General features: G+C 36.6%; 1 protein-coding gene across 1 annotated transcript in view; it reads left to right on the top strand.

Annotated features, from left to right (window-relative positions):
* PRDM6 (PR/SET domain 6) overlaps positions 1-24,916 on the top strand; it is a 71,204-nt gene extending 46,288 nt beyond the window's left edge. Inside the window, exons 4-8 of the mRNA XM_062604455.1 lie at positions 836-963; positions 4,595-4,719; positions 7,799-8,141; positions 17,098-17,274; positions 23,353-24,916. Coding sequence (XP_062460439.1) covers positions 836-963; positions 4,595-4,719; positions 7,799-8,141; positions 17,098-17,274; positions 23,353-23,467 — 888 coding nt within the window. The 3' untranslated portion in view covers positions 23,468-24,916. The remainder of the gene's footprint in view (positions 1-835; positions 964-4,594; positions 4,720-7,798; positions 8,142-17,097; positions 17,275-23,352) is intronic.
* The last annotated feature ends 255 nt before the right edge of the window (positions 24,917-25,171 follow it).

The raw sequence follows: 25,171 nt of genomic DNA, 5'->3' as shown, positions 1-25,171 counted from the left end.
TAAAAATCCTGTAACACCATGCACTTTTACTAGGATTAGGACTTTCTAAATGACATTTTTAAGCAGTCAGAAGCACAAGTGTGCATGAAACGTGTATTTTCATGTCAGAACCAATTTCCAGAGCAGTTTCATTCTTTGATACGAGAGGCAGTATCCAGTGCTGAATAGACATAATACTCTTATGTTATTTTTTAAACCATCATAACTGGCTCGCATATCCTTAGCAGGGATGTCATGTTTAGGAAAACCATGATTCCCTCAGGACTGATTTTTCATTTACTACTTCAAAAATTATATGTCTCAAGAGAGATTCTAAAGGCATTTCTTTTTGCTTCTAGTCTCATTTGTTTTGGTATTATGAATCCTACAACTCCCCAATGTATCATGTGAGCTTGCTGAAGTACATGTTCTTGCTGCAACTGAGATGTGAATTAAGGGGTACTTATTTAGGGATTACTACTGCCCCTTGCTCAGATGTTCCAGCATTTTCAATGAAGTCTTTATGCCCAGATTTTCTTGTTTATCTGACAGTTCATTACTTAAGGCCACACTGTCAAAACAGGTTAAATATTCTTTGGGAAACATGATCACATCTTTCAGACACCACAAACATGTTTAATACAAAAAGATTGGCTTGATAAAAGAAACATGATAAACTTGCATTCCACAAAATACTTTTCTGCTGCTCCATGTAGATTTCTAAGAGCATCAGTACACAATGACAAATCTCATTGCAATAAATTCCTGGAAAAGGCACAGAGAGACACCAGCAAATCGGTGAAAATGATTGCTGATGATTTGTTCTAACTACTTGACCTTGTGACATCTCCTCCAGATATATGATCAAGATGGGACACTGCAGCACTTTATTGATGGTGGGGAACCCAGTAAGTCAAGCTGGATGAGGTATATCCGATGTGCAAGGCACTGCGGGGAACAGAATTTAACAGTGGTTCAGTACAGGTAAAGTATATTTTTATTTACTCAATGCAAAAAAAAAAATGCTTTTAGTGAAAAGCCAGAATGTAACTGTCACCAGCACTACAGCCTTTGATTGCAGAGGCAGTAGCAGGGATTTTGTGAATGTGCTCATTCAGGGCAATACAAAAGCTGCAGAGTGGAGCTGCTGGGAACAAATACAGCCCCAAATTGTTCGTGTACCCACCACACTTCACAGAGACCTCTGCGCTTTTTCAAACAGTCTAATCAGAAGCAAGCTAACACAAGGAACCCTCTGCCCTTAATAAAGATGCATGTGGAAAAAGAAGGGGAAAAATGGCAGGAGAGTGGCTTTGAACCCAAAAGCTTTCCAAGAGTCAGTCATGAGGCACGTATACACTTAAAGCTTAAACTTTGAGTGCACCTGCTAACCAGGATTGCTAGTACTTGTGTCTCTTATGTTGCTGGCTAGAGAAGGTCAAAATGTGAAGAAAAATGTAAAGAAATTATGGTACATTTTACTTTGTACTCACAAAGAGATTCAGAAAACCCGGACAACACATATAAATACATGATCTCGGCTATAAACAAATCTTTCGTCTCAGAATTAGAAGCAACTGCTTGGCCTTTTTAAACATGGTAGCAGGCACATCAAAGAATGCCCTGGGCTTGCCAGTCATAATGAGTAATCCTGATTTTAGCTAGTTGCTTTAGAGAGCAGAGTTTCTTTTCTTCAGAAAGAATCTTAAACTATTTAAAGTACCTTTAAAATCAAAAATAAAACATACAAAACCACGCTAAAATAAAATATATAAAGTTTGATTATCCCATAGGGTTCCAATTTAACAATGGTAAAATTGTTCAATTGCATTTTCAGCTTTTTTATTCTCTGGCCAGTTGACTGAATAATGCTGCAGTTAAAAAAATAACAATCCTATTTATACATTACAAATCTTTTATTATGCACTTAAATATCTGATATCCCTAAAATCCCACTGGATTTTAAATAAACACACTGGATAACGAATAAAGATTGCTGTGATGAAAGAATATTTTTGTAGGCATCTTGTGAACTATTTCGCAATGTGGTGGTGTGTGCATGCACACATACATATATAAATAAGAAAAAAAAATAAATGCGTATATATATATGTAGATGACAAGCATAAATAAAAAGTGAGCATGAGAAAGTCATTACACATCTTTCAATATTAGGTGGATTTTACAACTCTCCTTTCATGATGGAGTTTTTACTTAGAGTTCCTTCTGTTGATCTGTTTTCGATTACTTCAGATCTTTATAAAATGAACTACAAAAACACAATTTAAAAAACTGGCATCCATCACCAGTGACTGCATCCAAGTGTAAGAAAATAGAAAAGTTGGACGCTGAAAAACCAGTCTAATTTTTATTGTACATGGACGTTCTCCTCACAGAAATTCAGCTGGTTTAAATTCATTCTGTTATGATTTGTAATATCTAAATGGAATTTTCTTCAAAGTGCTCTTGATTGATTGACCCTTAGCTGAACGTTTTGTTTTTATTTTGAGGCTGACAATAATGTTTGTTGGCATGTGTTCTGCTTCAACTGTGTTGGGACGCCGTGAAGCAATCTTTATGAGTCATCCAACCACAATACTAAATACATGTCAGCAAAGGAAATATTATCCAAAAAGGGAAAAATCCCTTTGATGTACTTCAGCATGCAGAGATTTCTGCGAGTTTTGGAAGCTCTGCATGCTTGTAAGGGACAGTGTATGCTTACACTTTTTTTCCTTGCCTATTCCAAGCCCCACAGACCACCCATTGCTCAAAAACAGTTCTGCTCTTTCAGCGGCAAAGTGTGTCATTTAGTTTTAGTACATTCATTTGCCGGGCTGCTGTTTATGTTAAGGGAAGCCAAACTGAGAGATGAAATGTTACAAGGGTGAAGTACAAAGTAGACTCAATTTTTCTCAAGTTAGGAGATGCTAGTAATCTATAGCATGGCTCTGATTTTCATTTTTATATAACAGTGGAAAGAATTAACAAAATGCTTAGCAGAATTCTAGGAAGAAGGAGAGAGGAGGAGGAGGAAGAGGAGAGAAGGAGAGGGGGTAGACACAAAGGGAAGAGTTTTTGTCAGATATTCATAGAAGGGTAGGAAAACCATTCTGCTTAGCTAGCAGTGCCCTCCTGAGACAGGGTAGCAGTAAGCGAGGAAAATAAGATAAATGAAATTTTTGCAGCTGCTAGTAAAATACTGAGATTCTGCACTTTTTTATTGATCTTTATGATGCTGTTGCCAAGAGCCACTTTGCAGTGACAAAATATGTTGACAAGTGCATATCTCACTGCCATGAAAAATGTGGTGAAAAGATTCTCCTTGTGTCTGCAGTGTTATACAAGGAACAAATTGCATCGCTACAGCCAATTCCTTATAGAAAGTCTAAATTTAAGGCCTACCAACCCTAAACATTTTTATCTTGAATTTCAGGGTAATGTTTGTAGCAATTCTTCACTCAGAAAACCAGTTGAGGCTTAATTTTTTTTTTTTTTTTTTGGTTTATAGATGTTTCTCGGCCTTACATAAGCTATTGTAAAAAATGGCCATTTCTTGGTACTTTGACTGTATCATTTTGGTATGTAATCCTTCAGTGAAAGTGGAGTGTGCTTCTTGTATATATTGAATTTCTATCCATCTCACAGGAGTGTGTTTTACTGTTCCATGTGAAGCCTAAGGGAAAAGCCACTGCAAACTGATAACATTTTTATTTTATCTTGTGCCTGATTCTGATCTTACACAGTTTGCCCCCAGACTGTAAATCTGTTAACCATAGAAGTATCACTCTGAAGCTATTTACACCAGTGCAAGGTCAGGATAAGGCTCTTGTTTTTATGCTGGAGATTCTAGGATTTTTCCTTCCCCCCCCCACCTCAACTCCCTCTTCAGTGGTCTAGGACTACCTACACGCTTTTTCCACAGTGATGTGATAAGATACCACATTTACGCTAACACTAAATTATACTTACTGAAGGATCATCAACATTACCTCATGTTCCATAAAGGGGAAGATTTTATGGTTGCATGTTCAGATTGACCCCATTTTTATATTTCCGTAAGTCAAAGTCTGTTTTACTTAGCAATCCAAGATCTCTTTTTTGGAGTTATATTGCTGTAATGAATGGCTGTGTTGCACTACTTCAAACTTCTTGCTAAGTTAACTTGTTAAAATGAAAGAACTGTTGTCTATTTCCCCTAAGATATGTTAACTTTAGATGACAAATGCAAAGCTTTTTAAATGGCTGAACTTACTGAACTGTGTGCAGAGCTCTGATGCTGCTACTACGTGAGCAAACTGTAGCATTTCTAAAATCACGTTAAAAGGGACAGTGGAAGAAAATACTTGTCTTTTCATAAAATCTTGTAGCTTGTAAAATCTTAGTGTTTAAAATATGCTAGGAACAAAGTGCCTGTGAGTTCTTTCCTATTTTATGCTGCAGGAACAAAGCCATTTCTTAATGATAAATTTGGCTTTAAAATAATCAGTAAGTTTTTTAGTTATCTGCAGAAAGACTTCCAAAGCAATGGATTTCTACTGTAATGCTGTATCATACTGTGTCTGATAAGAGAAGAATGCTCTATTTCTAAATAGTTACTTTTTCTTTTTATTAGGTCAAATATATTCTACCGGGCTTGTATAGATATTCCCAGGGGCACTGAGCTGTTGGTTTGGTACAATGACAGCTACACATCTTTCTTTGGAATCCCTCTCCAGTGCATTGCACAAGATGAAAATTGTAAGTTCTTCCTTGAATTTCTACCTCCGTAAATCAGAATTCCTGATTCATACCTAATCATTTATATTCCTAGAGTATTTTAGGACATATTAAATTTAATTTAGGGTGAGATTGATGTGTACAGAATAAAACCCTGAAACTGATTTACTTAAGCTGTGCAAAATCACGGTATACTTACCTAAATAAATTGAGGTGTTTGGAAGTGTGCAGATACGTGCTGTTAAATAGCAGATTTCACCAAATCATAGAATGATAGAACCATAGATGCATAGAGTCATGGGTGCATTTTCCACCTGGCAGCCCCACGTAGCTTGGTAGTGTGTAGAATCAGTCTTCTAAGTGATTCATTCCTCATGTTCCTAACTGATTTGCTTGGCCTTCTCTGTTATCGGACCTATCCCAAGATACTGTCTTGCCAAAACAGAAATGTATTGCAGGTCTATGAGGCCTCTGTTAGTGATCCTTCATTCTATTACCACTGACTATGTTGAGAAAAGCTTTGTCCAACCGATTATAAAGATGAGGTCCTTGTGGTTGAAAGGTAAAAGCCAGCCTTTCTAAATAATAACTGAACATAAGTAATCTGAAATTACAGTGAACTTCCATTCCATTCTAGCCATTCCCGTTCCCATCCATTCTTCTACTCCTTCTCAGTATTTTATTTTTAGTTTGCTAGGAATTGTAACAAAATTAAGCATGTAACTAACACAGACCCAGTGCAATCTAGACCTGGATACCTTTGTAATGGGGATGGCAGATCCAAGCTCACCCTTCAGTTTCACTGTGTGTGGAACTTGATTGGAGCTTGCATCAAAGACCTCACTTCCATTTTGACAGCTATGTGTATCTATATGGTGGAAGAAACTGATAATGGATGTCTAACTGACTTTGGTCCAAAGTAACCCTGTGGCTACCCATGATTAATCAATTACATACAATATGTATTTTTTTGGTCAAGTACTTGGATACTTAAACAGCAATGCTAGGATGAACTTGTGGCTTGTAGCAACTTAAATACTGAACCATACAGCAATAAAACAGCAAGACAGCAGGGATTAAACTGTCAAAAATAAACACCCTTTTTCATCTTGAGTTTTGAAATCTGTTGGGCTTGAGAAAGGTTTAAAAGAAATTTAATTACTGGCAGTAATGGTTGCTGATAAAACTCATGCTCTGTGGTATATAACATAGAAATATTATTTTTTCTTTCATGAAGCTTGCAAAACCTTTATTTGAAAAGCAAAGCATTAAGGCTAAAATCTCTAAATATTGTCACTTACTATTTTGCTGTGACAGAAACCAGAGTTTCATCCACAGAGAGACTGACATGAGTAGATGAAATTCATTTCTGAGCATAGAGATGCTGGCTTGATTGACTTAAGCCTTCAGAGTAGACCTTCTGCTTATCCTCTGCACAGGAGTATTTTCACCCAGTACAAATTCTGTCTATATTCCTTAGGTCTTTAATATACTGATCTTATTACTTCTGTGGACTTCTATGAACAGAATATCCACCCTTCTTGCACGAGGATGTTGGGACAAAATGAAAGTATACAGATTGCTCCTTGTACTGAAGAGACATAGAAGATGCTTTATATGTTTGGAAATGTCTGTTAGCCAGCCTAATGGATGTAACTCTACTTAGAAATCAGCTCCTCAGATACTCCAGAAAAGCATAGACTAGGAAGGACCACAACTTAAGTAAATTAAATAGCATGTAATATTATAATATTGGAATGACTACGATTGATGGAAGGTATTAGAACATAACTCTGTTAAGTAGCTGTCATTATTTAAGGTATTACCAAAGCATTAATTTGTGTTACCGTTTTATTGTACATTAAATAATGTTATGTTATTCTAGCTGATAACTGAAATTGAATTCTCATATTTGTCCTTAGAAATCTAAAATCATGTCTTACCTAAATAGTTGAAGTTTTTAGTCACCTGTTCAGTAGGTGCTGTGTACCTATACACATTGTAAGAGTAATTGTGTGAACATATGTAAACATAGACATATGCACACCTCATATTAATTTTAAAATCTCCATTAAAATATTATCTGATGAAGCTGAGTGTGCCAAAATAGAAAGCATGAGAAGGTACTGGGCCCAGGAGGCCTATATTATGCTTCTTTTGGCATTGTGGTGCAATGCCAAAAGAAGCTGACCCTATTTTTCCATAGGACTCTTGCTTCATTCACTGCATGAACTAGATGATACTCAAAGATTGAGGCAGCAGTTCAACAGTCTTCTATATGTTTGACCTCCTTCCTTCCTTATCATGCAACATTCAAATTCAACATTAAATCACTTCTTTGTGAGAACAGCTATTGTATTTATTGTTGAAATAGCTGAGTGCCTCATAAGCCATAGTTAATCGATGAACCTAATACATTTCTGGGACTAGAGACAACTTTCGTTCCTATTTTGTAGGTGGGAAATTGATGCACAAAGATATCTCTGCCTATACTTTGCATTGTCTTGTGGTGAGCTAACTGCTATTAGCCTTAATCATATGAGTTGTGGCAAAGTCACTGGCTTTGTATTGTATAGGCTGTGTGACTATTTGTGAGATGCAATAGTATAATACCCTTAGTGGCTGCTCTTTGAAAGGATAAGGGAACTATAGCTGCAGTAGATATTTAAGCCCTGTTGTATCTCAAGGAGTGCCTGAGCAAGGTTTTTTTCCCCACGCTCTCAAAATTCATGCTTGTCTGTGGTATAGCGATTGGACATGCTGACTACACCATTCAGAGTCAGGGTATCACAGGTGCAACAGCATTTTCTTTCAGATGACAAACCCATTTTGGCAACACATGTATATTTCATTCATTCTTCTCTGAGTCCTTTTGGTCTCAGATACTAGTTTGCATGAGGTTTCACATGTCACAGAAACAGCATCATCCTTTGAGATCACTGTCTCATTCAGGCCCATTTTTTTTTGTTCATTGTTAAAATAAAGTTGTTTAATTCTAGTGTCAAGAAAAATAGATGTTGGTTTTTTTTTTTTTTGGTGTCTTCCAAAACTATATTAGTTTTAAAAAAGCATCTTATTTACTTTTCTTGTTTTCTCCCAGTGAATGTCCCTTCGACTGTAATGGAGGCCATGTCCAGACAAGACACCCTACAGCCATTTAATAAAAGTAGCAAACTATCCCCTGCTACTCTACAGCGATCCATAGTATTTCCACAGACTCCGTGTAGCAGAAATTTTTCTCTCCTCGATAAGTCTGGGTCCATCGAGTCAGGATTTAACCAGATCAGTGTCAAAAACCAACGAGTTCTTGCAAGCCCAACTTCAACAAGCCAACTAAATTCTGAGTTCAGTGACTGGCATCTGTGGAAATGTGGGCAATGCTTTAAGACTTTCACCCAGCGGATCCTCTTACAGATGCATGTGTGTACACAGAACCCTGACAGGTAAAGCCCAGGCTCTATTTTTATATCTACTGACAGCCAGATCCACTGCTTTCTTCTTTTATCAAGCTGTTATCGTTTCCAAAACCAAACCATTATTAGGAGGAGCCTGTAAAACAATTCATCTGCAGCTGTGTGAAGTGAGACGATAAAAACTAGTGCTTGACTTCACTATTTGTAAAAACATTTGGTGCCTAAATGTGCAGATAAAAGGAAATAGCTAAGGATATAATCTTGTTTTCAGAATGGGTTGGTACATCTGATGGAGACAACAAAATAGAAGGAAAATTTATGAATATCATAGGTGCAAAAATAAGGTCAAGATAATTAAAAGTCTCTCTGTCTTCCAAAGATAATCTAACTTGCTGCTCAGTGGCTGTCACAGTCATTTCAGGGTTCACCTATAGTGTGCAATGTGTATGAACTTAATTAAGCAGTAAGAGGTAATGAATTGGAATTTTTTGCTTAGTACTATTTTTCTTCAGAGCATGCAAACCCATAAATCGTGCAAAGCTGTCAAAAGGAAATACCTGCTCCACTAGTGATGTGGAGGAAAACAGATGCCACTTATTCGATAAACTAATATCCACACAGAAGAAAAATGTTGACTAGATACCTCAGAGTCAAAGTTGGTTTGAAAGGTTGTCAATACAGAATTTTATGGCCGTGAGCTGAGGGTGAAATTTAGCTGAACAAGTGAATTAAAATTTCAGGTACTTTGACTGGTGGCACAGTAAATATAATGGAACCGTTATTTATGAATCAAAGCTGGTTTATTTGACAATTTTGATAGCTGGCAGGACAAAAGGTAAAAATCAAATTAATTCAATAAAAAAGGCTGCACAAGGCTGTCTCTTCTTCATCTGTGAAGAAGGTATGAGCAGAACAGCTGAACCTCTGGAGAAGATTGTTCTAAGAGCAGCATTTAATTGTGAATTACATGTAACCAAAACACTGCCAAAAACCAGTAAACAGAGAGTCTGTGTGTATGTTCGTATGCATGTCTGTGTCTCTTTGTGTACATGATTATATATATACGTGTACACATACGCTTGTGTGATTCTGTCATGTGGCGATACTGAACTGTAAATCCAGTTTCCCAAGAAGAATTATCAAACATGCTAAGGGCAAATCTTCATAGAATTTAAAGTGTGGATAATACTGTGAATGCAAACAAGCCCTTCCAACATTTTCTGAAACAAATGCCATGCTAAGGAAGTTGTAGGACGTGACAGCCAATTTAAATGCCACAATGTAGAGTATAGGTCCTGAAAGATCCACTCTACTAAGTTTCATGAACTCTAATATTTCCAGTATTAAAGCATTCTAAGCATACTATAAATCATAAAATGCTGCATCAGATGGTCTAGAAGAAGTCTATTGTGAGGCTTTGCCACATAATTTTTCAGTGACTCACCTAGCAAGGTGTGATGCTTAGATTTCATCCTTTCCCTCATTTGAACCTCTCTCTTCCTTCATGAAGAACCAAGCTGCAGAGAATAGTTAATGCAAGAAGAATATCCCCTAATGGGGCTTTTCTGCACTCTAAGGGATAAATATTCATTCTGCCAGACAGAGAAAATGAGAGTAGTTTAATCCTCCAATTAGGTCTGTCATTTTGGAGGTGAGAGATTTGATTTTTTTGTAATTTATTTTGTTCTAGGTATATTGTATCAAATATTGCCTGAAACACAGGCTGTATTTTAAGTCTTCACCCATAGAATTGAACACTGATTCATGTTATCTTGCTGTTTTGTCTCTCCCACACCTACCTAATTTGTCCATGCAGAACAGCTTCAACAAGAAAGTGTAGAGCATTTTTAGCTCTGAATACCTTACAGCCTAGTAGGAAAATTATCTATATCAGAAGACAAGTCAGTTCCCCCAGGAGCAAAGACAGAAAAGGGTGATTAGAGAAAGGACCCAGGAGATCTGGGGAGAATTGTGGTGGAGAAGTCGTAAGTAAGGACTCTGAGACATGTATGTTGAATCCCAGAAGCTTTCAGGAAGATTTAAAAGATAATAGCTAATGTCTTTTTCTCAATATTGATACTAGCTAATTCTGCTGATTTCCTCTTTGGCTTCCTGTGTTTTGTGAAACCTGTTCTTAAGAAACTTTTTATTTTGTGTTATGTGAGCATAAAACCTAAATGAGCTTGTAATACACTCTAAGAATCAATCTGCTGCATAAATACTAGATACTGCAGTGTTTTGATTTGTGACACCTGTGTTCCCTCTGTACTGAAAAATAGCTTCCATCTTTATGTTTTAATTAAATAAGTTGTGCAGACTCTTTGTAGAGGCCAGTTTTATAATGCCTTTGTTCCCACGAGGTGCACCACCAAGATAACTCCTGTAAAAGCATTTCCCAATAGGTTTATTTAGAGCATTTTGTGGGGTATCAGTCACATGAATCTGTTTAAGCTCACTGCAATTAATTCAGTATGTGAAATTATGAGAATGACAGTTACTGCAGATCCTACCTGCCCTAGGATCTGCGTTGTCATATCGCTGGTTAGAAGTCATTACATATTGTTCTTACATCAGAGGCAGCATTTTGTCTTTTAGTGAGTACCAGTAGATCAGCTATTTAGTGATAAAGTGGCTAGAAAACAGTTGTCTTCAGTTTCTTAAACATACTATATTTCTCCAGATGAAAAATTCCTGAAGTGTTGTACAAATTTTCCAGGAGACAAGATATGTTTTTGCCAGCCTGAAGTCCTGGGTGCAACATTCTCTTTTGTATTTTCTCAACAACATCTGCAGCACCGCTCTGGCTGATGAACAGCTTACCATTTATTGTCAGCAATTTGTGAGCTACACCAGCCGCTGTTTCTTTGATGTGACTGAAGCAGCAGAGCCCATCATCTCTAGGAAATGTCTTTAGACTATCTATTCTTGCTTGGTATTTGTTTTTCAACAATACTGATTACCTACCGCAAGAGATGCAGGGGAAAACATTTTTGAATCTATCAAGGAATCCAGTTTATGGGCTGAAATTTGAGAAAAGTGGACTACCTGGGGATAGAGGAATTAAAAAAAAAAACAAAACTTCAAATCCACTTAGATTCAGAAAACATCTGAATGAGGGCAGATATAAAAAAAGGCCAAATATATTTAATTCTATTAGGCAGTAAGAAAGAAATGGTCCTATTTAGCAGGCACATGATTTAACAGATAAAAGAATGATTAATCAATTCTGAATAAAAAGGAGAATTATTAGAATAATCTATATTTGGAGATTGTTATATTTTGTAGGGCTTGTCTTCAAAATTAATGGTAACTGAGTATGGGGTGAGTATGGAAAATGAAGGTTTAAATCCATCAAGAGTTTGATTCTGAGACTTTCAGATCCTTTAGGACTTATTTTAAGCCTTTCATTGACTGAAGCAGTTTGAGCACCTATTTATTGAAGCAGAAGTCAGAAATCTATTTTATCTTCTTATTTAGTTATTCATTTGTTTGTGTATTTATTTATTTATTTTGTTGTTTCTTCCGCCACTGCAGAAATGCCAAACAATCCTATTTGAGGTGTCTCCAGAAAGGAGTAACTGAAAGCCTTTGATCACAGTGAATCATTTTTAGAGAAATATTTTTAATTTCATTATTCTTTTTTAATCAGCAACCACTTTTCTGATAATGACACAGTCTCTTTTAATGGCATCTTTCTTCGTTCTCGCTATGATCACCCGATTCAGGATGTATTGGTGTGGAGGAAAGGCAGATAGCTGCAGTTCTCAAGAGCCGTCTGTGACATATTTTCATATACAATCTCTACATCTGTGATATATAGTCTCACTGACTGCGATGTATTTAAGCTGATAATTTGAGGAAAAATCCACTCTATAAGTTCTGTCTGTACCTGGTAGACTGTGGATGTTTTCTGGCCCTTGCACTTGTTTACTCAAAAGATACTATTGTACCTGTGTTTTGGAGTAGCACCTCAATTTTTAATTGTGATTTAAAAAAAAACAACAAACAAACAAAAAAAAACAAAAACCAAACAAAACCAAGACTTTGAAGTTTAAAATTGCCAATTTAGTAGATCTTTTTCCCCATATCATGGATCAGAACATTTTGTGTTTGTCTTTTCTTTTACAGGTTCTGTGTCTTTGACCTTGATGTTCTCCCCAAGTCCATTAATTAATTTAAACATATCCCAGAACAGACCTAAAAAAAATTAAATGTTGTGAGCAAGAATTGTCTATTTCTACTTATGGAGTGCTTATGCAATATTGCTCAGTAAACGTAAACATCATGCTGAATTTAATGTTTATTCTTACATAATCTTTTCATGAAGGTTTGGAAACTACCTTTCCATGGGATAGCTGTGACCTAACTCCTCTGGCTGTAGCTCTCCTCTTAATGCCGTGCTGTACACAGGCCTTGCCCTGAAAGCTGCTGCTGGCCCCATTTCAATGTGCCCTGCTTCCAGTTTTTGCACAGGCTGTGTTGTGACAACCTTCCCTCTGTCATGCTGTGAAACCATGCCCTGGCTTCAGTGGAGCCCTGCTTCCCATGCTTTGAGACCATGACATGAATCGAATTGATTTTTTTACTCCTTAGTTCTCAACAAGGAGAAAAGCACTTTCAAGTGTGTGTTAATCCCTCTTCTTTTAGCTAGTGCTTTTCTAGCTTTTTATAAGGTGAAGAAATTACAGCGATGTGCTATTTTATTTCCCTGATCTAACAGTGTTTCAATGATAGAGTTACTGGTATTCAGGAGTTCACCATTACAAACAATTGCTCTATTAAGGACTGTGCCAGGATTCCATATGCCTCTGAAAACATCACTTCTGAAGATGTCTCACTGAAACCTGTTCATCATATAGGAAATGATCAGAAAATTAAGTAGAAAATAATTATAAGGTTTTCCAGGATTCTAATAATTCAGACCAGGAATAATTTACAATGTAGAAAATAAGTTTATATTGGCTGGATGTATTTGCAAATAAGAAGTTGGAAGGTATATTGTTCAGCAGAAGAATAGTACAAGATAAATATTTAAAGTCTGTGTCACTTTTGGTAAATGAAAATCTAAAAAGAATTAATCTAAATGTCCAGTTGCCTGTCTGCAGCTCTTCCAGATGCAAAGATATGGATTTTTCTGCTGTTATCCCTTAACATGCTGAAAGCATGAGGTTTTGTGAGGTTCAACAAGCTTCATAGGAGAACACAGGTTTTGTACTGGTCCTATACATTATGTACTTTCACCCAGAAAAAAAATCAGTTACAGAAGTGAGAAAATTCTAAGGCGGGAAAAGACATCTCCAAACAGCAAAATCACTCCAGAGATTAGCTAAGTTAGGGGGCGAAATCTATTCTCGACTGCTTTCATTTTAAGAATGTAACTTGAAAAACTTGGAAAAGCTCACGATCTAAATTAACTACAAAACCTGAAAACTATTGCATTATAGTTACCCCTTTCTGAATTTCCCTTTAAATGGTCTATGTTTCTATAGTGAGCCATAGTACAATCAGGGGCTGTAAGACTAGAGTCTTTAGAAAAAGCTGGTGGTCTCTATGTGTTAAGTAAACGTAGACAGCTGATTAATGGTGTATGGGGTTAATGATGACAGTGTAAATTTTCTAACAGGAGAATTTTCTTCTAGGTGAGTAGATTTCCTTTCTTTAAGCTCAGACAGAAAGAGAGAACTAGAAAAATATGTAGCTTGGTGTTTTAGGAAAAACACTAGAACTGCTTTTGATGGCTGTCAGCACATGATTCTCCTCTGCACATTGCTATGTATCAATTTAGCTGTTCTTAAATGTAACTGAAAAATACCATATGAGAAGGTTTTTATCATCTGGAAGAGCCTGCAAGATCCTTTGTAAAAAATTCAATGATGGACACATTCAAAACTATGTTCGTGACTGCTGAAGAACAGTTTTTTATAGAACAAAATATTTCTTCATGTAGTCAGCATGTGCATTGAGAGCTTGGCACACCTATTTCATCAAACTGATTTCATTCATGCTTGCTAATCTGCCTGTACCTCTGCAAAGGAATATTGTAGTTATGCAGGTTTCACATATGAAGTGTTAATTTTGTTTGAACATTAATTTTCTGGAGCATCAACACACATCTGGACTGTGACACAACTGTACTTATACACACATAGATACCTTAAAGCTCAAGAAGGTGCAATATGATCTCAGTTATTCCAGTGGAAATGAGTTTTTCTGGTCTGGGATTGCATTCAGTCTAGCAGCACGTCTTTAAAACACAGCTTAGGAAGACCACCATTTTTGTCATTATGTCCCTGTTCCTTCTGTCTGCAAACCTCTACTATAAAGAAGTCACCATCTTAATTTGTTGTTTTTGTGCAGACCAAAGTGATGGCAGAAGATGTAGCATAACTGCTACATCAAAGACAGGCTTGCTTTGCCTGTGCCGATGTACTCACTGAACCAAGCATTGCTGATGTTCAGTCCTTATGCAACACTTTAATTTTTTTAAAAAACATTTTGATTTCATTTTCTGCCAAGAAGAATTTCAGAGAATAGCAAAATTGTTAACAGAGGACAAAATGATAACTTTTATACTTATTGAATGATTTCTTTTGCTCTTGGAAAAAAATAAAAGTATCCAAAACTCATCAAAAATTAGCATATTTGAATCTGCAACTGTGCAAATTAGATACAGCACTTTAAAATATAGTATTTAAATGCATTTATAGTCTAACTTTTTAAAATGAGCTTTTTTTAATGTATACCATATATTTAGATTGAAAAAATTACTTATTCTGCACGTTTTAGTATCAATCAGAATTGCCTCGGTATCAACTGGAGAAATGCAACCCCTACAAAGAGAAGGGTAACTTCTTTAATAATTTTTCTGCTTAGGTATGGATGAATAGAAAAAATACAAAGTGACCTAGCAATAGTTGACTTTTTACACATCTCTTTTTCTTGAGCATCAACCAGTGAAATGTGTTCTGAGTATGTGTATTAATACCCTTTGTAAACAAGAAATAAGTTTTGAGCCAATGTAGGGGGTAAAAACATTTCACTTGGCATCACAATGTTCAGTTATAACTGGTTTGGAATTTTGGCTATTTACAGACAAGTTACCATGTGACTTTTCCCTGTATGAAATTAATTGCATTGACTTAAAAAAATAAAAGATTAATTGGCTTTATACAGTATTGTATCTTTTATTATAGTAGCTATTAAAAATAGATAACCAGAGGCTAATAGATGTTAATGGTCCCTTTCACTGTTAAAAAAAAAAAATCAATATTTCTTGGATACAGAATATCTTACTGTGTTCTTTTTTGCTTAGAAGTGTTTTATTTGAAAATATCCAAACAAATAAACCTGCATTCACAAATCATCTTTGTTCTAGCATCTCTTGAATTTTCAAGTTCAATAAATATTTTGTGTGCAAATTAACTGCACACTTCAAATAAGAAGACTGTGCATGTGACTACTTGTCTTCCAGTAAGAGAAACATATTCATCATTTATTTTTCTCTTAAAATATTATTTTACATATCTCATGTACTTTTTGAGGGCCACAACATCTAGGTTAAGTAACCTTTCCACAGCTTTTATATATTTTCTTCAAACTTGTTGGAGAGCAGTTAGATTTTCAAATGTAAGTAATTAAAAACGTAAGCTATTGAGTTATTGACCAATACTGAGCTATTAATCAAGCTAAAAAATCCTACAATCAGGGTTCAGTGCTCTGAAGCGCTGTAAAATAATAGTATTTGTGTTCAGTGATGCAAGTAGCCACAATTAAGCAGTTCACTTGACAAATGAGATAGTTCACTTTATTTTGCACTTAATTGAATTGTACATGCTTGGTCACCATTGTCTCTTTCCTTTTAGTTTTGGTTTCCAGCCATTTAAATATACACATTTATTAAAGAGAGAGCAATTAAGTTGGAGTTGGCCATGTGCTCTAGAAATGCAGACATCAAGAGCTCTGACTTACATTGTTGTACAGGGTAGAAATCATTAATACACCTCTAGAAAAAAAATCTTAATTTTCTTAACAAAAAGTCTGATGAGATTGTTGGACTTTGTTGGTAACTTAATTGAATTGTCAAAAAGAAAGAGAGCCATGTAGGATGTTGATAGCAAATCACTTTTACCAAACAGAAATATATATACATTGTTACCTCACATTTTATTTTAGTCACAAATGGTATTTGCATTTCAGTAGTTCTGTTTCACTTTGCTGTCCTGTATCCTTTCTTTTCTGTGTTTGCAGTCTGCTTGTGATGATTCTGAATTTGTAACGTATCAGTCAGTTTTGTTTGTTTGTTATGTTTGTTTTTAACAAATTGTGGTGTTGAAAACCTAAGTTCTGGGTTTCATTTCAAGGTCATAAAAAGAAGTGTTTTCAGTCTGGATGGGAGAAATGGGTTAATTAGATGCAAATGTTTTCAATAGCAGTAAGAAAATGGAAAGGTAATTGTATCATGGTGATTATTTATTCCAATGTCTCTCATTGAAAAAGGTGATCTCAGAAAACCTAGATTCCTCCAGAGCAATATGAAGTATTTAATTAGTGACAGAATTTAAATAGTGACAGAATCCACCTACAATATGGGTTTTACAATCAGACATGCATTTGTAGGTAAGACTGTAGCTGGCACCAACAGACAGAGGGTTTCATGAATCTCTTAGTTCAGATGTGTGAGGAGTTTTTTGTGATGAATGAGTACCATGTTGAGTTTGAGAGAAATAAGGCAGTACGTGTAATGCTGGCTCATAGCTTGATGAATTCTGTTTTGTGGAGCAGGATGCTCACAGACTCTCAGTCAATTCCTGCACAAGCATTTCACATTTGCTAAAGAGATCATGAAACTTTGGGTGTCTCCCAAGAAAGCTGAACCCACAGTTCTCTTTGCAAATTGTTTGGAAGAGCAGATGTTCCTGCCTGCACAGTTTCCTGCTCAAGTCAATAGAAAGCACTGATGGCATGGTGTTTCTCTTTCCCACTACAGGCCCTACCAGTGTGGTCACTGCTCCCAGTCCTTCTCTCAACCTTCAGAGCTGAGGAACCACGTAGTTACACACTCCAGTGACAGGCCTTTCAAGTGTGGTTACTGTGGTCGTGCCTTTGCTGGTGCCACAACACTCAACAATCACATCCGGACACACACTGGGGAAAAGCCCTTCAAGTAAGTACTTGAAGCCAACAGCCTTTGCCAGCTGAGATTAGAGAGGGAAATGCATTGCTGCTTTTCACTAGCATCACTGCGCCTCACCAGAACAGAGCAGAGGCTCCCTTGAAAGCCAAGGTCAGACCACAAGATATAACTACTCTTAGTGGCGTGGCTAAAATTAGAATTAAGCCAGGCTTGGGTCTGGGTGCCTTGCTAGCCTTGAACCATTTTCTGTCCTCTGATGAGAACTTGATTTTTTAATGAAATGACAAGCTGCTGCCAGAGAACCATAGCTGAAAATACACTCAAGAACTGGGACAGGCTATGATGTAAGAACATTCATATGATTCTTTCATGTCTACATGATAAGGTAGATGGAACTTCACGTTAAAGCTAATTTGGGTCTGGTCAAATATGGGGTAGAAATGTCCATCTTTTTTTAGTCTCAGAATCACTGCATATAAAATGCAACTCTGGCTTGTGGCATAAGTTTGATAAGATCATAGTAATAAATTGGTAGTGGTCAGCTGTCCTTGATACAGGAAAAAAAAGTCATTTGGTCAAGATATTTTTTAATTAAACAGACTCTGCTTATTTCTGTAGTTTAGTGAAATTAAAGCCAAGCACATAACTGCATCTCAGAAATAATTTTCCCTTTATGCTCACCTCCAATTATAACACAGCCAGCCCAGGTAGATTTTACCTTCTGCTATGCAAGATTTTGCCTACCTAACAGCAGGTATTCTTCAATACAAGAATACACATTTTCCATATATGTGCCCATGTCTTTGCTGAACTGACAGGCACAAATTTTATGGATGTTTTACCTGGAACAATTCCACGTTGGAAGAAAAATAATGTATTGATATCAATGTGTAATGTATTGATATCACTTCATTCGGAAGCTACCTGGTGTTTCGGTGAGAAATGAGAATACATGTAGAGGAAGGTGTGTGTGTCTCTCCCAGTTCTCCAAGGTCTGCCTGTCCTCCATCTACTTTTCTGTGTTTGTCTTCTTTTCTACTTTTGCCGTCTTGTGTCGGTCTGGTTAATGTAAGAGAGCTCAGCCATGGGGCCTGCCAGAACCCCTCATAACAAGCCTGGTAGAGATACCAGTAGAGACGCTTTGCCTCTATATATGGCTGGAAGGAAGCGTGGCTTCTGTACATGTCTCTGTTTGGGGCAAGGGGACAGAGCCAGGAACCAAATTCGTCATATCCAGAGCAGAAGAGCTTGCATGCCAGAAGTAGTAGCTAGGATAGCTTTGTAGGTGGCAAAACATGGAAACTCAGAGCATCTAAACATTGACTCCTCTAGAGCCAGTTTGTTGCATGCTCAGAGCCCGTAGAAAATGAGCCAAAAATAGTGTGAGCAATCAGATCGATTTTATCTAGTTGCTGTGTAAATAGATTTTAGTAATTAATGGAAGAGGTTTCCAGGTCAAAATGGAAAATAGATTTCTTTTAATGTAAAGGTGTTACTTATGTGTAACCTTGTTGACTCCACTTAATTTTTTTCCTTAACATCCTGTTTTTGTCATGTTTCCAATAGATCTGCTATTTTGCCCCATTTAGAGTCATTATTTTTCAGGTTTGGTTTGGTTATTTTTCTCCCCTTTTCCAAAATGGCCTTGACTACTGCACAATTTCATTTGTGAAAGTGCATAATGTATGTACTGCAATTAACCATTGATCTGGAATTTGTTTGCTTTGCCCTGCTTATGCTGAAGTATTTAAGTATTCTGGGATATATCTGGCCATTCTTGAAGCTGCAGGGCAGAGCAACAAAAAATGTGGATGATCTATGGTTTTTTTGTATAACGTATGGCATAATTTCATACTTTCAAGATTTTTATGTAGTTTATTCCTTAAACTCAAGAAACAGTAAAGTACCAGTTCCTGGAAGACCTGTTGAAGTATTTGCAGTAAGTTGACTAGTCATTTCGCATGAAGCTAAAACTGGAGCTACAGATCTTCCAATCCCTGCTAGTCAGATAAGGGGATGTATACACCCTGATCCTGCAAGCTGTTCAAGAGGGCAGATTTGCTGCTTGCATTTGAGAGAGAAGGTGTAGAAAACTTGTCCATAAATTAATCCACCCTCTCTGCTGGAGGAAAAAGAGATAGCAGCAGCTCATCTTGATGTCTCACCACCATCATGCAAGACACAGTATTAAGTAAGCTTAGGGTGAAAATAAAATCAAATTCTAAGAACTGTAAACATGACGAACAAGATTTCTGGCTCTTGCTCATGCAGTTTAGTTCTAGAATCTTTGTTTAAAAAGGGATTTTGAGTGTAACAAAAAAGTGTAAAAAGGAAAAGTCCTGTGAGATAAGGTTTCTTAAAAAAGTCTGTATTTATGGTAATGTACATACTTCTGTTGAACAATATTTTTACTATTAGCAGAACAAGCATGCATGGGTAGCGCTAAATTATTTTTAAATAAGCTATTTTTAAAGTAACAGACATAGTTTTAAAGGTATAACCAATTTCATAGGTGAAAATGGGCAGTTAGCTGGATGTTTAACTCACATCTACTGTGAATGTAATCTCACCATTTCTAATGCAATAAGACAGGCTTGTAAAGTGGCATTTGGACAAGTTAGAATGTGCATGGATTAAGCACACAATGTCAAACACTGAGTGTACGTTTGTATGTATATTGCTTTTGGAAGCTGCTTTTAAAAATGGTGAACATAGGGTGACTGTATTATAAAATAATGATTTTAGAGGTCTGGAAAGACTAAAAGAGGTCTGATTGATTAAAAAAGATTTTTCTGTGAGGAGACATTTTCTTTGTAGGTCTTAGGCAACTCTGAATGCTTGGTGGAAGACTTTTTCTATTTGCTTTTCATTATAGATAACGATGCTGAGTGAGGTTATCTGCAGTCAAAGCTTTAGCTGTGTTGCCTGGACTGCAGGTCCAGTTAGAAGGGATTTCTTTTCATGTCATCACAAGCTATCAAGTCAGCCTCACCACTGTAAAGTTTTTGTGTATTCTTATCTTACTGAAGTCTCCACTATGGCTGCTAGTCTGGGAACAAAGCTCTGAAAAAAATTAAAAGGTAGGAGAGAAAGGAAAATTATTGTACATCCCATTTTTTTTAAAATTCTTCCCTCCAAATACATTCCATTTCAGCAAGATTAAAGAATAGTTGAGGAACTTGTCTGCAGAACCAGGTTTATGCAAACATCTAATATTCATGAGTCAACTCAAAAGAATTAGCGGAAAGATTCTTTCAGACTGGGATAACCCATGTGTTTTTTATTGTTTCTTACTGAAATGAAAACTGGGGAACATTCATTTCAGGTTGAAAATAGATGTTGTACCTGCAGTGACATCTCAGCTTCCTGCCCCCCCCCCCCTTTTCTTTTTTATTTGTTTGTTTGTTTTGGCTTTTGGGGTTTTGTTTTGTACATCATAGCTCAAAAGGAAAAATATTGCTGCTTTACTACCATTCCTACCTACAGTGGGATAGTTGTGCCAACTGCTGTGACACTATCATCCTCACCTTTCTTATCAGTTTGCATCCAGCAACAGGTTCTTTGGACACATTGAAAAGAGAAGGCAGTAGCTTAATACATGTCCTTGCCTGTAAGCTAGGCACTTACATATCCAAAACTATTTGTCCTGAAAACACCATCCGCATCCTTTGCAGGTGCCTAGAAAGTATTAAGCATCTTAGGTACTATCTGAAGGTTACCTGTGTACATGAGAAAGCCAGGGGGATTAGGTGCCTTACAAAGGCTTCATTCAGAATTTTTCTAGGGGCTGTATACTGGAGATAGCATAGCCTTACCGGCAGCAATACTTGGCACCCACATCTCTCCCATCCAAAGGGTAGATGCTTGTAACAAGGGATTTATTCTTTTCTGGTCTCTCTTTAGCATCCTTCTGTGTCTGCATGAGTGTTTCCTGGAACAGCCTGTAGCTGGGAAGTTAGAGCACTCTGATGGCAGAAGAAATTTGTAGATAAAGGTCAGGAACTTGCATTTGAAAGTAATACAGTGAGCCTTATTCTGCTTTCAAGAACGATGTAAGGGTCTGAGTGAATGCAGTGCCCAACTCTAGCCTCCCAGGCAAGCTCCAGAAACAGTAAGGAGGCCTGTCACAGTTTCATGGCCAGCTACTTTTTAACGAGTAGCTGTATGTTTTGACCACCTTATAGTGTTACTTTGATTCACGTATGGCCCCATGGCATCCTGATATAGTATATTTCATTTATTTAGCCAGACATTTAGAAATCAAGTGTTACCACACCTGATTTTGTAGATTATTTTGCAACTCTACCATTTACAGCTTGCTCAGGCAAGGATCCAAGCCTATTACTCATCAAACAAGGCACTTGTCTTTGTGGACATCAAAATAACAGAATTATGGCAATATCTCATACAGACTAAGTTAAACCCCCAGCCTTAAAATTGATTCTAATGTCTCTGTGATAGATACATATATATGTATATTATAAAAATAAGACAGTAATTTGCAAGTTTGTCAGGCAATGAAAGGTAGTGTATTTTGACACACTAATCCAGTAACTAATCAGTTTTCTAATAAACAATCAGCAGTCCACTAATGTGTCATCAGCACTTCAGGAGCTCTGGAGAGTGGATGATCTGCACATAGACGTTAATGAATACCCCAAAAATCATTAAGTAATCAATACTTCTGAGTTATTTTCATTGAGCTGATAGGTCTGATACATTAAAGCTGACATTTTACATTTGTCAAGATCACAGTGCAGTTTTTAACAGTGGAACACACTGCTAAAAATACACTATGAAAGACAATCAAAGAAACACAGCTTAGAAGTGTTGACATTTTAGATTGGTATCGTAGCTTGGATGAATGATTCTGTAATGCCTATGCTAAATGTTCCTGAAACAGAACTTTCTTACTAAAAATTACTACTGTGAAGAACATTCCACAATTATGCATGTGTGTAAATATATTTCTTTTATTTTTTTTTTTTTGTAAGCAGTTAGATCAGTGACAGGTCACTTCTTATCATTTGCATCAGTGAAGAGATAGATGAATATGAATTAGCTGAGCCCTTTGTTTTCCTCATTTCTCCTTTGAAGGTGAAGAATTCATCTTAGTGATGCTTTTATGATAATATTCTTTGAAGATAAAAGATCACACCATACCATTATATCAAAGGTAGCTTTTGGAGTGAGCACAATCCAAGAAGAATCTCCTGTATCCATATTTGCAGCTCATCAAACACCCCTGTCTAGTGTTCAGAATGCAAATTAAGAGGATGCTATTTGAAAGATTAAATACAGTAGATTCTCTTTCAGAGCAGGGATGGAAGATTCATCCCAAGGTAGAAATAACCCACATCCTATCTCCTCCAAAATTCAATGGCTTTGCTCATTTGTTCACACATTGTTTTTCTGTTGCAGATTATGGTTCTTTAAAGAAAGGACAGGGTAGAAAGACTGCATAAAAGACAGTGAAGCAAACACTGGTGACTGTTACGAGTTCTTGCTCAACACACAGATTTCTCACATAGTGTGGATGCTTTCAGATAATTGAGTAACCACTAACTCTATATGCCTATTTAAAATGAATCCCATTGCATAATCAGATCAGATAAACAAAGAGTTTTGTCTTGTTCTCACTCTGAACAATTATTGCTTTGTGATTTCTCTTCCTCTAATAGGCAATTGTAGATTTTAAATTAGCAGAAGGTGAAATTCTATTTGTCATCAATTTCTCATAGGGGTTACAGAGCAGAAAACTGCAGACAGGCTGCTTCTTTGATGGCTCACTCCTAAAAATCTCTTTTTGTTCTTTATCTGTTTGAGCTGACAGTGATCAGAGCTACAGCAGGACAGGCCTCTCTGGAGAAATCACCTTCCCCCTGTCTATTGACAGATTCCTCTGTTCTGAATCAGAAAGGCCTTGTCCCATCATAGGCATCAAGGCCTTGGAAGTAGCCACCAATTAAACCTCTTGAGCCAGTAAAATCTGAAGCCACTTTTGAGTGTCTCTTCTGATTAGGCAGGATGAGACAAAGCCCATCACCCCCTCCACCTCCACCCCCAGCGCAGCTCCTCGGTCTCATTTTTCTCTCTTGACTTCACCAGGTGCGAGAGGTGTGAGAGGAGCTTCACACAAGCCACGCAGCTGAGTCGACACCAGAGGATGCCCAATGAGTGCAAGCCAATAACAGAGAGCACAGAATCAATTGAAGTGGATTAACTGATTGACTGGTTGGAATTAAACTGCAAGGAAAGTCATGATTAAATGTCATGGACACTTAAGCAAAACCAAAGATTTCCTCTGAGCAACTTTCAATCAGTCTCAGAAAACCAAAAGCAGTAATAAAATAAGTAAGATGTTAAGAGATATTGATCCTGGCATGGAAGTGACACCAGGAAAGAGATTATTTATTTATGACTAGGGATAAGTCTTATTTCAATTGACAAGTTACTTGGGACTGTTAACATTTCAAGTCCCACCTCGTATTGTTTTAATTCTAAAAGCCTTTATAATTGTTGTTTAATGCCAAAGTGAGGAATCTCTCAAGGGTTCTTCTGCCTGTAGTTATGACTGAGAATGCACATGGACTTGTTTATTGTTACATCTTTTTTTGTAGCATGACTCAAAGGACCCAGGTGTAATCCATATATTTGGCTGGGCTGGGCTAAGTTGATTTTAACATGGCTGTAATAGAAATTGCTTGTGGGATGGGAAGTGATCTGTATCTGGGTCAGTATCATCCTCCTCAGACCAAAGGGCATTTCATTTCCATAGTCTCATGCCTCACATTGTGTGCACTTTTTCATGTAAGTAGTTTCACTCAACCGCATTGCATTGGCATAGATATTCTGGGAAAAAAAAATAATAAAAAAAGGAATGTTATATATATCTGCAAACATACATTATATAAAGAAGCCAGTAGGAAAGCTATATTAAACTAATAGAAATCTCAAATTCAGTCTAATAGTTATGAAAGATAGAAGCAGTCGAAAGTATTTTAAATTTTTACGATTCCAGTCTATGTGTAAATCCTAGCAGGAAAACTGACCAGAAGTCCAGGCTGTAGACCATTTATATTTTTACTCTGTTGGTTTGTATCAAATTGAAAATGCTCCTGTGTTAGTTGAAACTTTCAACATACTTGGGCTGAGCTTTAAAATAAAAGCTAAATCTGAACTCACATACTTTGTAAATGGCTTGGAGGCCTCATAGTATGTATTAACTTCATGGAAATTTGCCTGGTGCAGTCGTGAATGAAAGGGTGCCAAAATATTCCCAACATCAATGTAAAAAGCTCAGATATCATTACATTGGTTCATTTTAACAGTTTCCATATTGGCTTTTTTCAAGCTTTTATCTTTGATGTATTTCAGATTTCCTGACTTTGTCTAATCAAAGAATGGTTTTCCCTTTTAGAGACCAGCAGTGTTTGTTTATATATTGATTGTGTTGATGCTAGAGCTGTAGTTTGATAAAAATGTAAAAAAAAAAAAAAAAAAAAAAAAAAAAAGAAACAAAAAAGAAAAAAAGAGAAAAAAATGACAAAACCCCACCAAAAAATACCAAACCCAAACCATCAACAAGAAGCAAACCTAAACAGTTCTGAGGTCATGCTATATTATAAGGTAAAACTGCAAAATAAATTTGTGGAGATTATGGGGATTAAAACAGATTCATTCAGTTTTGCACCAAAACTGAAATGCTGGGTGGCTCATAAGGGCTCAGTTGATTATATTAAATATTTTAAAAACATTTATGGGGATGATTTTAAATATGTAGAGAATTAAGTATCCAACTCTGTAAAGGGCTAGACAGAATCAGCTACAAATATAATAACAGGTTCAGACCATTTATGAATTCTGCAAAAAGCTCAAGTAGAAAAAGAACATACAGTAAGATTCAAATACATGTAAAAAAGAATGT

The sequence above is a fragment of the Pezoporus occidentalis genome, unplaced genomic scaffold, assembly GCF_034315485.1.
Source record: "Pezoporus occidentalis ecotype Australia unplaced genomic scaffold, CSIRO_AGI_Poc_V1 ctg86, whole genome shotgun sequence".
In the NCBI taxonomy this organism is placed as follows: Eukaryota; Metazoa; Chordata; class Aves; order Psittaciformes; family Psittacidae; genus Pezoporus; species Pezoporus occidentalis.
The sequence above is the reverse complement of the archived record's forward strand: the minus strand, read 5'-3'. Positions and strand labels throughout refer to the sequence as shown.